The 15,092-nt window shown below is 48.7% G+C and overlaps 1 protein-coding gene across 3 annotated transcripts in view; it reads right to left on the bottom strand.

The window, feature by feature from the left end:
• Positions 1-9,056: 9,056 nt before the first annotated feature.
• The window catches only part of deaf1 (DEAF1 transcription factor), a 25,805-nt gene continuing 19,769 nt past the window's right edge, over positions 9,057-15,092 (bottom strand). For all 3 annotated transcript variants that reach the window (XM_035394926.1, XM_035394927.1, XM_035394928.1), the window contains exons 10-13: positions 13,406-13,635; positions 11,903-11,974; positions 10,763-10,852; positions 9,057-9,239 (exon numbers count right to left, since the gene is read on the bottom strand). In XM_035394926.1, coding sequence (XP_035250817.1) covers positions 9,135-9,239; positions 10,763-10,852; positions 11,903-11,974; positions 13,406-13,635 — 497 coding nt within the window. In that variant the 3' untranslated portion in view covers positions 9,057-9,134. The remainder of the gene's footprint in view (positions 9,240-10,762; positions 10,853-11,902; positions 11,975-13,405; positions 13,636-15,092) is intronic.

Genomic DNA, 15,092 nt, shown 5'->3' with positions numbered 1-15,092 from the left:
ATGAAATGTGAAACAATGTGTCAAGTTATGACAGATGATCACCATCAGAATGGAAATATGCCCACCAACAACAAGAAAAAAATAAAATAAAAATGTAAGTTACTTTGTTGCTTAGCAACTCAACACATATTTATAAAACAGTTCTCTGGCATGAACACAAGCCAAACCAAAGCCAAACTTAAAGCCAAACAGAGCATGTGAGGTCATAAGAAAGATGGCTGCCAAGTTCTCGTAACAAGTAGGAACTTAAACTTATTGTGGCATAAAAAAATGTATTAAAGTCATCAGAGAGGTTTTTAAGAATGCTCCAAAAAAAAACGCCTTCTGGTGTGTTAATGAGCAAATGAGTTTAGACGATTGACAGAAGCATTCTAACTCTAGAGTCTTCTACAGTCCCAGGTTCCACTGCAGAGTCTTCTACAGTCACGGGTTCCACTGCAGAGTCTACTTCAGTCACGGGTTCCACTGCAGAGTCTACTTCAGTCACGGGTTCCACTGCAGAGTCTTCTACAGTCACGGGTTCCACTGCAGAGTCTACTTCAGTCACGGGTTCCACTGCAGGGTCTTCTACAGTCCCAGGTTCCACTGCAGAGTCTTCTACAGTCACGGGTTCCACTGCAGAGTCTTCTTCAGTCACGGGTTCTACTGCAGAGTCTTCTACAGTCACGGGTTCCACTCCAGAGTCTACTTCAGTCCAGGGTTCCACTGCACAGTCTTCCTCAGTCCGGGGTTCCACTGCACTGTCTTCTTCAGTCACAGATTGTTTCTCACATCATTCTCCTCTCCTTATCTAGCTATCTGCTGCAGAAAGTGCACATTCTGCCACTGTGATTCTCAAAGGCAGCACAGAAATGTATTGAAATGAGAGCAGAATTATAGCAGCTGGAAAAGAGAGCAAATTCAAGGGCAGGAGAAAAAAAAAAAGAAAAAAAAAACCTCCCGTTCCCCAATTTGTTTTTTGATGCAAGATGTGATTACGCTGGAGGGCCAGCAGGCAGCATGGGGGGGGGGGGGGTTGGGGGGGGGACTGGGCACCCCTCTTGGGGCTGAGTTAGGTGCGTCATCTTCCACAGAGGCCGAGAAAGAGGGAGAGAGGGAAAAAAAAAAACTCAGCTAGCCGCAGAAGAAATGAAACGCTCTTGATTTCTGCTTTCCGTCGGCCCCGGGCCCACATCACTACTCACCCCGAGTGAAAATGGAGGAAGACGAGCAGCAGTGTGCTATAATGGCCTAGGATCTGGGCTCGGGCTTCTGACTCCAGAGGCTACAGGTTCAAATCCCAGTAGGGGCATTGCCATTCCGTCCCCCGCAGGCAAGGAACTTAATTGCCTGAATTGCTTCAATAAAACATGCAGCTGTATCAATGAAGGAAATATAAATGTCAAACTCTGGTCATTTGGCACTGGATAAGCGCTTCCATTAACCAATCAAATACAAATAAATGCAGACACAGTAATGCTTGCAGCTAGCTGGTGTGTACCCACCGTTAATGAAGCAAGAAATGTTCAACAGATGCCCAATTTCAATTAATCGATAAATCAAGTGCAACACTCAGACATCCTTAATGACAGCAAAGACAGAGTATGTATGTATGGCTCCAGATTTAGGCCTCAATTGTGCTTCTGAAAACCGGACGTCTAAAAACAACCTGCCAAAAGCAACCTAACCAACGGGGCTAGATTAAGCAGGAGGTCACGGTCAGAGGCAACAGCGGAGTGGAATTTACCAGTTAAAAGTTCTCGGGCGGGACCGTGGTTTGAAAGGCCCTGTTGTTCTGCGCGATCAAACGGAACTATTTTCTATTCTGAGGTAACGGCGCGCGGCATTAACGCTCAGTTACTCCCCCCCCCCCCCCCCCCCCCCCCCTCCCCCCCCTCCCAACCCCCAACCGCTCCGTGGGACAAAGGTGTCGACGGACGGAGGCTCGGGTCCAACACAAACCAAACAAACCCTTAATCTTTTAACCTCTTTTAAAGGGGCGACATAGCTCAGGAGGTAAGACCGATTGTCTGGCAGTCGGAGGGTTGCCGGTTCAAACCCTGCCCTGGGCATGTCGAAGTGTCCTTGAACAAGACACCTAACCCCTAACTGCTCTGGCGAATGAGAGGCATCAATTGTAAAGCGCTTTGGATAAAAGCGCTATATAAACGCAGTCCATTTACCATTTAACCGGCCCGTAGCAGTTCAGCTCCTGCCTCCAGCAGTGTGGTGTGTGTGTGAAAACAGGACCGTTAGGCTAATATAGCAGCTGCGCCGACACAGGGCCGGAGAAACACAGGCACGGCACGGCCCCCTCGTTAATATGAGCGACGGCGCCCCGGTCTGGCCAACAACCTTCCCAAAAACCCAGAAGATGCGCTGTCTTTAAAGCATTAACGCGAGTCAACAAGGCTAACCGAGAACCAAAGTGCTCATTCTGCGCGCATACAGATTACGGTCTTAACAAGCCCGAAGACGACGACAAACATAAAAAACACGAAAATACTGCCTAAAACTATAAAAATCACTTTAATAACCCGAATAAGTGCAAAGGATGTGAGAGTGGGGGAGGAGGGGGCGCAGGAGAGGCCAGAGTCTTCAAACAGGAAATTAAGGGGATAATCTTGCTGAATATTCTCCCCTTCCTTTGGCCTGATATCTTGCCACAGGCTGCACAGCAGGTAGGGCAAAGTCTAAATTAAAACTGGCAGACCAAGCACAGCCACTGGGGACCCAAAGCAGGCACTTTCCAAATTTCTGCCTGAACACGCTCCATCAGAGACGTCACCCCAACCTGAACACGACCTGAGAAAGGTGCTTTTTACTGAAGGTCTTTTTTCGTTATCCCATCTCAGAGACGTTTGTTCAGTTTGTTCATACGAATCAGCCAGTACCCTGGCCTTTAGAACAGAAGTGCTACAGGGACATCCGTCTGGAACCGAAGGTTACATAGAGTGCCACAGACACCCAAGCCCAGAGGAGGGGGGGGGGCAGATCCATTCCTGGAGGGCCAGGGTGTAAGCTGGTTTTTGCTTCCACCAATTACCCCGTTTCAATTAGCTAATTAGCACTACATACAAACACTGCTTCCCTTGCGTATTAGACCACAGTAAAGCATTTGTTATAAAAAAAAAACACTTAACATTCATGCAGATGATGTTTCTCAGAAATGTCAGATCACATAAATGAATGAGCTAATTGAATAATTAGGAAAAGAAGTCAGAAATCCAGAAACCGATACGGCCTTCCATGCCCACCTGTGCCCAAGACAAGATAACAACAAGGTTAGCTCTGGATTCACACTGAAAGTTCCGGATCCTTGACACTGAAAGTTTCCAGATCATTAACAATGAAAATTCCAGAGCCGTAACACTGAACGTTCTGGATCCTCAACAATTAAAGTTCCAGATTCTTATCACTGAAAGTTCTGGATCATTAACAATGAAAATTCCAGAGCCATAACACTTGAAGTTCAGGTTCCTCTATTGGTACAGCAGAAACTTTGCAATTTTGCTGGCTCATAATAAGTATTCATAAAGAGGCTTTAACCAAGAGGAGAATAAGATTGCCAGAAAGGCTTCTCTGCCCGTGGGTGCTTTAACACTACACATGGGTTACACTAGGACAAACAGTCTATGAATGGTCTAACATACCATAGACTGCTTTCTTGTTAATGACCTCGGTATCTATGTCCATGTAGCTACTGCTTATAAAGACCTTACAGAGCACTTATGGAGGGTCTTTCGTAAACATTTTTGTGAACCGGATCTGCAAAGGAAGGACGTACACCAGGACAGAATGACAAGAGACTCTTTCTTGTCTCTGTCCAGACCCCCATCAAAGTGATTTCAATTTCTTAAGTTTTCACCATCTGCAGCGGCACAAGGGCACGGTGACAGATTCATATTAAACCCGGGGGAGAGTTTCAGAGCAAGGACGTGCACTTCAGACACTGCCAAAATGTCAACAAGTACTTCACACAGGCTCAGTTAAATCAATAATGGCTGCGTCGACCTTGCCTGTCCTCCTCTAGTGGCCAACCTTTGTTACTGCAAGAGCTGTTCACCGGATGAGTCGGTTTGGAACAAAGACACTCCGTCATTTAAGGACACTGTTACCCGTAGGCCCACGTCCACCAATCATGCACAACGAGAGCAGCTTTTAAAAAATGAAAAAAAAAAAATGAAAAAAAAGAATGAAATCAGGGTGGCAGTACGTGGTTTTATGGACAGCAGGACGCGCCACAGTGGAGAGACCTCCCCGATGACCTGTCAGCATTCCCACTGATCCAGAGTCAGCGTGTGCCTGCACACAGTCAGAGGCGCCGCCCCCCCAGTACACAGAAGGTAGTTCAGTCTTCCCGAATTCAAACCGACACCAACAGAGCCACCAACAGCTGCGATAGCACCCTCCTGGCAACGCTCGGGCGCTGGAACACGTCACACAAAGAGAGCGAGAGAGAGAAACGTGTTGGAAATGAGAGGCCGACCCCCCCACCCCCGCCAACAGTTCATTATCGGAAAGCATGAATGCATTAACAGGCCACACGCGCGCGCGTGCACACACACACACACACACACACTCACACTCACACATCAGTGCTCTTGCCACTGCACAGGAATGACAACACATGGTTATGGTGTCGTTTTGGATCGCGTGTTGGGTTTCAGATCAGTGGAGAGAGAGCGAGGCTAACGCGCAAAACAAAGGACAGCGCCTGCATTTGGAGGCGGGGCCTGGTCTGTGTCACTCAAATAACTCAAGAGCCAATCAACCAGCTCCTCCTCTTCAAACTAGAAAAATGAGACTGGAATTGGGTGGTTAAATTCAAACCCGGCCTCGAGTGCCCTGACAGCTCTCTCTCGTGTCAGAGGCTAATTCGAGAGATTACATCACTGACTGAAATGGCAGGAAGCCCTCGCTCGTATTGCTAGGGATCCTTCCCAGCATGCCCTTGGACACCAACCCACCTGCACCGGAGTCTGGGACAGGTGCGAGCAGGAAGTAAACTGGCCGTTTAAAGAAACGCCGCTGGCTTAGTTCAGGTTTCGAACGCTGACGCACGTACGCGCCCCGGACTGGTCCGATTCCGTTTTAATAATCCTGAACGGGGCTCCAGTCCTCTTACGAGAAAATCAGAATGGCGGCAGCAGAACTGGGTCAATGACGCACTTCAGCTACTTTAGTTCTTCAGATGCTGGTGAAAAAAATAAATAAATAAAAAATGAAAACGCTCCTGCAGATCAATGCAGCAATTTTCGGGGGGGAAAAAAACCACACTACCTAAAGCACCATAATCATGCAATCATGGAGAAAGTATGTAGTTTATCATTATCATCCAAGTAATCTGCCAGGATTTTACTGGAGTCCAAGACAGGGATGTGCTCAGACTATTTATTGCACAGGGACAGGGGGACGCAGGCGGGGGACTCGGGGAAGTGGGGGGGGGGGTCACCTCACTGCTAGATACAGACCTTCATAAACACTTCACATAGTTGTTAGTTCTTCATGTACTTTGTGAAAGCTTTGGTGTAGCCTACATTGCATTACATTAGTTGACTGCACTAGGTCGACCAGCAAACTCTTTGTGGTTAACACCTTTCTTAATTTGAGTAATTGTATGTGTGTAGTTCATACTCTCTTGGTTCCACTATAAAGTCTTGCAGTGAAAACTGGAATGCAGCAGTTTAATCGTTGTGCCTCATTCGGACTGGGCTTTATATTTTAAAATGGAGGATAGTTAATTTTTTTTTTTTTGTGAAATACATTTGTAAAACTTAGAAAAATATTTATTAAAAACGAATTGATTAATGAATTGAAGGGCAACGACTGACGGGCAAGATACCTGCTGCTGGTCTGCCATTACGGCTCGTTCCAGTTGCTGCAGAAAACATTCAAAGAACGCCATCTTCTGCCAGTTCCGTTTCTTCCTGCTTTCCTTAGGCACTGTAAATTCGGACCGCAGACGTATTTCCAATCACAGTTTTGCCAAAAATCACAGTAAAAAAAACACGGATTCCTCCAGATATGGGGTGCTTTCGTTGGTGCATGTTCACAATAAATTCTTCAAGAAGCGAAGTTATCTCTCAAGTTTTGAATTTTGAAAAGAAATAGCCTAATTTTATCTAAAGAGGCCGCCAGACTTTAGATGGAAAGGTATTAGCGTTGCTTGCAAGGCAGCCAACCAACACTCGGAGAGCTCCCTGAACTTATCCATCAACGTGGTAACTGTTTGGAGTTATAATTCTGAAGACCTTTGAGAGTTACGCCATTGTTAAAGCGATAAAAGCTGTTTGCAAGTGTTTTAAGGTTAAACAACGTTCTCACCCAAGCAAACGATCACAGCGGTTAGCCAACAGCAAAAAAACACACCTGTAGCCAATTAACCTGCTGCGCTCCCATCCATTGGTCTACTGAATGGATCTACGTTATATCTCAATTATTAATAATCACGGTACGTTGAGAGAAATGCCTAAGAGGAAAAATAAATACAGACAATAATACCGGCTTTTACAGATCAATATTATTTACCTTTCATCAAGCCGTGCGGGCACACCGATTCACACGCTCACACGCCGAAGGGCCTAACGAAAGCTTGCGCATGCCCCACGCAGCCGTCTCACTCACGTGGGCAGACTGCGCAATTAGTATCGAACCATAGTATCAAACCAATTCCCAGATGTACCCCCTCCCGGGGAATGGAAATTACCACAGAGGCTGGTCCCCCCCTAAACAGGGTAACAGCCGTAGTCAGGGCGCCTTCCAGCTAAACTCCAGCTAATCGCCATGGGGACCATCGACAGGTTGTCAAGACAGGATGTTTCGCACGAGGGAGCCCTCCCCTGCCACGGGGTGACGCGCGTCTCCGCAGACGCTCCCGAAATCCGCAGAGAAGGACCCGGAGCTGTCAAAGCTACCGCTCGCATTAGCAGCACTCGATTCCTCAATTGCTCCTCTCGCCCAATTTAATGGGGGTTTTTCCCAGCACGGTTTATGACTAATGAGCAAAAGTCTATGGGGTGAAATGGACACATTTATTCCCCCCCCCCCACCCCAAGTTCTGGCTAAGAGGCTGGAAGAGAAGCGCTTTAAAATTCCTCACCGGGGAGAAACCAGGGAGAGGTGGTGGTGTAATTTTTCACACGGCAACCCCCTGCCTTTTTGCACGCACGTGCGCCGGGCTCATTCTCCAAGGCTTACGAAGAAGACTGCGGCAGGTTTTCCTGCGATCCGATTGGTCCTACTACATTTTAGCCAACATTACGTTAAAGTGTCAGTGGTTGAGTGTGCCTGAGTTGTCGCCTCCTCCTTGTAACTCCACCTACGCAAACAGGATCCCTTAGAATAACTAATAAGAAGTAAACTATTGTTTTATTGGCAAAACCTCATTGGCAGAAGTCAGGCAGACGCACTGTACACAGGTGTCACCTTCGCAGGGTCAGAGTGCTGCAGACTGCGAGGTTGATGGGCGCAGGTGGGTCTGCAGATGGGCGCAGGTGGGTCTGCAGATGGGCGCAGGTGGGTCTGCAGATGGGCGCAGGTGTGTCTGCAGGACCGTTCCGGGGGAGAACGTTCAGACGGGGCAAGGTCAGGCGTGAGCGTGATCCCCGGGGGGGAACCGACGCGGGATTAACCAGGATTACATCACCATCTGGGAGTTAAACCAGCAGCTACATCCCAGAGAAAGGCCAGGTTAATCTCATTAGGGGGCCTCATCCGTAAATCAATGACAGTTACGCCCCCCCCCCCCCCCACCCCCACCCAGAGTGGCCTTCAAAATGCAAAAACGTCTTTTATTTCAGAATTGTGTGCCGGTTTGCTTTTTTATCACACGTTCTCTACCCCCCCCCCGCCCCCCCCTGCCTTTTTACCAGCAGACACGCGGTTCCTCAGCTCCCTTTGTCCCAAAACACAGGAAAATAATCCACACACAGCACAAACAATAAATAAATAAATAAATTTAATAAAACCACAGAAACATAAAGACCAGGACAAGGAGTTTCCAAAAATGTGGTTTTTTTTGTCAGATAGCTGGAGAAGTGGGGGGGGGGGGGGAAACGAGGGGTTCGGCCGGAGCGAGAAGGGCGTGTTATAAAATCGACCCCCCCCCCCTGCCGCCGCCGCCGCCGCCGCCGCCGCTACAAACCGAGCGGTTATCTGAGAGCGGAGCGCAGCGGCTGGCTGGCGGCGTCGGCCCGATGCTCGGGCCCAGCGACGCGCGGTGTTTAATCTGAGTCCGCGCCCCGGCGGAGTCGCAGTCCTGGGGATTTGGGGGGGCGCGCTGATTGCGAGCGCGGGAACGTGACGAGACTCGCCGTTCCTCGGGCCCGACACCGCTCGCCGCGGACCGAGCGATTCGGGCCAGGACTGAACGACATCACTGACGCACACGGGGGGGGGGGGGTTAATCCCTGAGCGAGGGGAGGAAAAACTCATCAAAAATCCCCGATTGAAAAAAAAATAATAATAAAAAGAATAATAATAATAAAATCAATCAAATTATTTACCTCAAAGACAATAAAACCATCAGCGTGGCGTCCAGAAAATAAATAAAAATAAATCCACAAATCGACTCTCGGACACAAAATAAATCCGCCAAACACTGCACGTCATTCAACACAATTTTAATTCCATGCCTCCGGATGGGTAGTCACAAAAAAAAAGAAAAAAGAAAAAAAAGATGCTGAAAAAGTTTGTCTCCCGTTGTGAGAGCAGGTCCGAAGGACGTCTCCCCCCCCCCCCTCCCCCCCCAGTTCAAACCTAAAATAAACGGATGTCAGATGGTTGCTATGAATGAAATCCCAGAGCATTTAAAAGCTGTTTTTTTTCATCTCTGGAGGTGAGGTCAGGGTAGCAGTCCGTCAATCTGCAGGAAGGCCAAGCCTGTAGACTCTGTGTGTGTATGTGTGTGTGTGTGCATGTGTGAGTGTGTGTGTGAGTGTGTGCATGTGTGCCTGTGCATATGTGTGTGTGTGTGAGTCTGTGTGTATGAGAGTATGCGTGCGTGAGTGTGTGAGCCTGTGTGTGTATGCGTGCAAATGTGTGAGTGTGTGTGTGAGTGCATGTGCATATGTGTGTGTGTGTGTGTGAGAGAGTGTGCTGTGCATGGGGGAGGGGCCCTGAGTACTCTGTTGCCCGGGAAACAGAGAGATCTGCTAGGCTTTGACTTTCTCCACCTCCACCACTCCGCCCTGCACCTCCTCCTGCATGGAGACCACAGCACCTGGCTGGCAACAGGTATGCTGGTGATCCCTCCAGTCCTGGAGAGAGAGAGAGGGATGGAGAGAGAGAGAGAGCAAGAGAGAGATAGGGAGAGAGACAGAGAGAGAGAAAGCGAGGGAGAGAGAAAGAAGAAAGAGAAGAGAGGCAGAGAGAGAGAGGGGGGAGGGGGATAGACAGACAGAAGGAAAAGGAGAGTTGGGGAGAGACACAGACAGGGATTTAAGGACGGAATGCAGAACTCATTTTGATCTTAGGAGACATCGGGGGATTTCACGCGGGAGAGAAAGCGTTTAGCAGCACACTGAGTGGGAAACGCTTCCTTCATCAGCATCAACTTAAAATGCACCAAAGGGTCCACACCCTGGATGAGGGACCCACACACCCCTGAAGAGGGACCCACACACCCTGGAGAGGGACTCACACACCCTGGAGAGGGACCCACACCCCCTGGATGAGGGACCCCACACACCCTGGAGAGGGACCCACACACCCTGGAGAGGGACCCACACACCCTGGAGAGGGATCCCCCACACCCTGGAAGAGGGACCCCACACACCCTGGTGAGGGACCCACACACCCTGGTGAGGAACCCACACACCCTGGTGAGGGACCCACAACCTGGAGAGGGACCCACACACCCTGGAGAGGGACCACACACACCGTGAAGAGGGACCCACACACCCTGGAGAGGGACCCACACACCCTGGAGAGGAACCCACACACCCTGGAGAGGAACCCACACACCCTGGTGAGGGACCCACACACCCTGGAGAGGAACCCACACACCCTGGAGAGGAACCCACACACCCTGGAGAGGAACCCACACACCCTGGAGAGGGACCCACACACCCTGGAGAGGGAACCCACACACCCTGGAGAGGAACCCTTCAGCAGGACCCACCGAGCAGAGAGACTCACTCAGCCGCGTCGTACTTAAAGACATCCGCCTCCTCGCTCAGGAGAAGTTACGCAGAAAAGAAGAGAGCGAGAGAGAGAGAGAGAGAGAGAGAGAGAGCGAGCGAGAGAGACGCAAAAGGGAAACGGGGAGAGGGATATAAATTCCCATCCCATAATTTAAAGATTTAAAGAAGATTTTAAAAGTACAGCTCTTACTGAGAGAGAGAGAGAGAGAGAGAGAGAGAGAGAGAGAGAGAGAGAGAGAGAGAGAGAGAGAGAGAGAGAGAGAGAGAGAGAGAGAGAGAGAGAGAGAGAGAGACTCTGCAATGTCCCAGTGTAGCATAGCCCGAGGTTCAGTGTGTGGGTAGCAACGCAGGTCATAGTTTTATAAGCTTTATTTTTAGCATTAACTTTTTTAATTGTTTTTTTTAAATTATTATTAAATGATCTTGGTGGCCCCAACACAGGGACAAGCATACCCACTTCCCGCCTCAATTTGGAACAGCCAATCGTCCGCAACTGTCGATGGAGGTTAGCTGCCAATAAATGCAACCATTGTCACTGTCATTAACGTTATTATTCCATTCACCACTGGACAGCCAATCAGGAGAGTCGGTACATGTTCCTTGTCCAATCGCAGGGCAGCTTAGTGCGATGTCCCTACCTTCCTCTGGCAGAAGACAGAGCAGTAGTTGACCTTGTGGCAGCCGGTGCACTCGCTGCTGGCCTCCCGGCCACAATTCACACACATTTGCTGCAGGAAAACAAACCAGGAGCAGAGATGAGGACCCAGCTCCTATACCACACACACACACACACACACACACTCATAACACGCACTCTCACACACACACACACACACACATGCACACACACAGTCTCACACACGTGCACACACACAGTCACTCACACACACACACACTCTCATACCACACACACATACACACTCATAACACACACTCTCACACACACATAACACACACGCGCACACAGTCTCACACACACGGACACACACAGTCACTCTCACACATACACACACACACACACTCTCATACCACTCACACACACACATAGTCTCACATGCACACACCCATAACACACACTCTCATAACATTTACACACACTCACACACACACACACCCACATGCACACCACCATAACACACACACACACACACTCTCATAACACTTACACACACTCACACACACACTCACATACACACTCATAACACACACATGCACACACACACACACGCAGTCTCACACACACACACTCATAGCACACCCATAACACACACGCGCGCGCACACACCCACATGCACACCCCCATAACACACACACGCACACATACACACTCACTCACACACCCATAACACACACACAGACCCATAACAAACACACACACGCACACGCAGAGGAGAAACCAGGGGCACAGTGGAGCATTTCCTCTGTGTATTCCAGTTTGTCATATCGGGAAAACGCTGGAAGGTGTGAAATGCTTCATTTGGAGAGGTTAGTGTGCAGTAGCTTCGGGGCTGATGGTTCCTGATCCTCTAAAGCGTAGCTGTCTGAAGCAATCTTCCAACATTAACACAGGGCTGAAGGGTATTCGCACAAGGGAGCACACTCTCACTCTTACACGCACACGCACACGCACACTCACACGCTCACACGCTCACACGCTCTCTCTCTCACAAACTCTCTCAGACACACACACGCTCACACTCACACACTCTCTCACACAGACACACACACACACGCTTGTGAGCGTGAGGATTGTGGGTAATCTGACCCTGCCCACTTGCCTTAATGATAACCTCAGTGTGTTTCCCATCAGGGTCATCAGAGGGTTGAAAGGTCATCTGACCCTGGAAGGACTGGAGAGGGAGATGGAGAGAGAGTGTGTGTGAGTGAGTGAGAGAGAGAGAGAGAGAGAGAGACAGAAGGAGAGAGAGGGTAGACAGAGATACAGAGAAAGAGATATAGACAGGAAGACAAGAGTTTGAATTAATGAAACCTTAATTGTTCCATTTACAGCAGTAGCGGGTTAACTTCAGTTACAATACCCAGCCAATACTTGTCAGATATTTTTATGACAGGAAGAGAGAGAAAGGGAGAGAAGGACAGACAAAACGGGAGAGAAAAAGAGTGGGGAATAGAGAGAGAGATAGAGCGAGAGAGAGAAACTGATAAAATTGAGGGAAGAAAGGGGGGGGAGAGGGACAGGAGAGTGAAAGAGAAGAATGCAAGAGAGAAAGCGAGAGACGGGAGGAGGAGGAGGAGGAGGAGGTAGATGGGGAAGTACGGGGGGGAGGAGGGAGAAAGAGAGAGGTCGTGATGACCTCACACTGAAGGACAAGAGCGTCGGGGCTGGACGCAGTTTGAGGGTCTGTCGTTTTCAGGGGTGTTTTTGTCATTCGCTCCTTCTAGCTGCACGTTTGTCAAAAAATGATTTCGCTCCCTCGTTCTGAAAGATTACCGCGGCACGCGTTTACCGCCTCTTCCCCGTCGGCTCGGAAACGGCCTTAAATTAGCGCTCGTGCTCTTATAGGCAGAAAAGCACTTCTCAGCCGTTTTCAAAGAAAACATAAAACATCACAGAGCGGCAGTTTAAGAGACAGACGCCGTCTTCGTAAACAACAATAAAAAAACATAAGCTGCTCGAGGCTAACCCCTTTGTCTGACTCAAACCAGCCTCAGGGTCACACAGTTACCAAACGCTACGGTGTAATTTTACCCATAAGCCCACAGCATCCAACCCCCGGCTGATCCTCCCCCAGGCAAACTTCTCTTGAAAGGCAACTGTGCCCCAAAAATGCACTGCGGGGGGGGGAGGCTGCAGTCTCAGTAAGCTTAACAAAACAATCTAAAGAAAAATGGCTCGCCTATGTGTTTCAGCTTGAATAACTCATCTCGAGTAAAAGAAAATAAGTAATTATTGTATTTCATTCAGCCATTGATTATTGTTGGAAGGTGTAAATACACACCACTGAATTCACACAATGATCAGGAGAAATGAATGACTTACATATTACTACAAACTAAAAAAAACTTGTTCTTGCTTTGATAGACCAGGTGCTGGTGACCTGTGAAAACACACGAAGCCTCTTTATGTTGCGTGGCTGTTGTTTTTTAAATTACACGCTACTGTTTTCACACTCTGTGACTGCTCATGATGCTGCCTCTGTGGCCGGGCTCCTACCTGTCTCAGCGAGACCCACCTGGACGACCGAAGCTTAAACAGAGACCGCGTGCAAAAAAAAAAAAAAAACGTGAAGTTCCCCTTTAAGAGGGGGGGCGGGACTCACGTCCTTGCGGGGGGCGGGGCCTTTGCTGTGGGCGTGGCTGGCCTGCTTGGCCTGCTGGATCAGCACTTTGAGCTGCTGCACGGTGCTCATCAGGGCGTTGGCCGTCTCCTCCAGGTACGCCCAGGTGCGCTGCTCGGAGGCGTCCAGCCCGTTGGCCACGCCCACCGACTCGGGCTTGGGCTGCAGAGCCTGGGGGGCCATGGCCAGGGCCGGCAGGGACGTCAGCGTCACTAAGGGGGGGGGGGGGCGCAATCATTAGATACTGAAAAACATCACTAAAATCACATACATCTCCTCAATCTCCCTCTACTACGCACCTGTGTGTGTATGTGTGTGTGCACAGGTGCATGCACGTGTGTGTGTGTGTGCATTTGCATGCGTGTGTGTGTGCGCATGTGCATGCATGTGTGTGTGTCTGTGTGTTTTGTGTTTATGTGTGTGTGTGTGTGTGTGTGTCGGTGAGTATGTTCAGAATTACATCACTGTACAAGCTGTAACTTAAAGTGTATTTTCTTTTTTTAGTCTACGAACCCAGAATGCTCCTATATCAGCCATTGCACAGCTAACCGGTCATCAGAAACGTCTTTAAATTGATGAAAAACAAAGTCAAGATCATGAATTCAAATTGATGAAAAACAAAGTCAAGATCATGAATTCAATAATACAAATGGGGTCATTAAAAAAATGTTTTCCCTGAAAAAATATGCATATATTCAACATCTTTTTTATGATCATAGGTACCCATGCTACTAGAGAAAATGTTTGCCTCATCCAAAATCAAAAATGAGCCTATGTCCTAACCTTTCTTTTAATATCTGCAATATCCCGCAGTGTACACAGATATTGTCTCGGCCAGTCAAAAGCACACACCAAAACTGAAATAATACAAGGAAAATCCAGAAATGGAACTGCCACTTTAACAGACACAGTTCAAATGGCTGTGACCGCACCGCCAGCCTGGTGGCCCCCTAGGGGTAAAGCAGTGTTATTGCAGGGACCGCTCGGCTGTCAGTGCGTAATTGAGTCTGTCAGAGGGGGCAGCCAGCGAGCGAGGGACACAATGTGTTCCCCATCCTCCCTTCAATCTCAGATCAAAATATTGTGCTGAAGTAACCCCGGCAACCTTGAAGCGGAGCGTGGAGATTACAAACTGCGGCCGGTCGACAGCAGAAAAACAATATGAATAAAAATATGAATAAAACAAAACAAAATTATGAGTAAAAAAATCCAGAAAGCAAAAAAGAAAAAAAAAAAAAGGAAAAAGTGCAAGCCTGAAAGCGAACCAGCGGGAATTCGTCTGCCAGCACTGATAAAACTGCGGAGCGCAATAAATGTGTGACTACAACAACGCCAGCAAGACACATTTCATTAAGAAAAGGAAACCAGCAAGTGCATGAGTGTGTGGGGTGAAAGAGTGCAGCTGTACTGTCTGTCAAACAGCACACAGAAACTGAAGAGCTGAGTGTAATTACTCCTCTCCGTCTTTCTGTCCGTCCGTCTGTCTTTCTGTCTGTCCGTCTATCTGTCCCTGTCTGTCCATCCATCCATCCGTCTGTCTCTGTCTGTCTGTCTGTCTGTCTGTCCATCTGTCCCTGTCTGTCCGTCCGTCCATCTGTCTGTCCATTTGTCTTTCCGTCTGTCTGTCTCCCTGTCTGTCTGTCCATCTGTCTTTCCGGTTGTCTGTCTC

Source organism: Anguilla anguilla, chromosome 16, assembly GCF_013347855.1.
Source record: "Anguilla anguilla isolate fAngAng1 chromosome 16, fAngAng1.pri, whole genome shotgun sequence".
In the NCBI taxonomy this organism is placed as follows: domain Eukaryota; kingdom Metazoa; phylum Chordata; class Actinopteri; order Anguilliformes; family Anguillidae; genus Anguilla; species Anguilla anguilla.
This window is presented reverse-complemented; position numbering and strand designations above follow the sequence as displayed.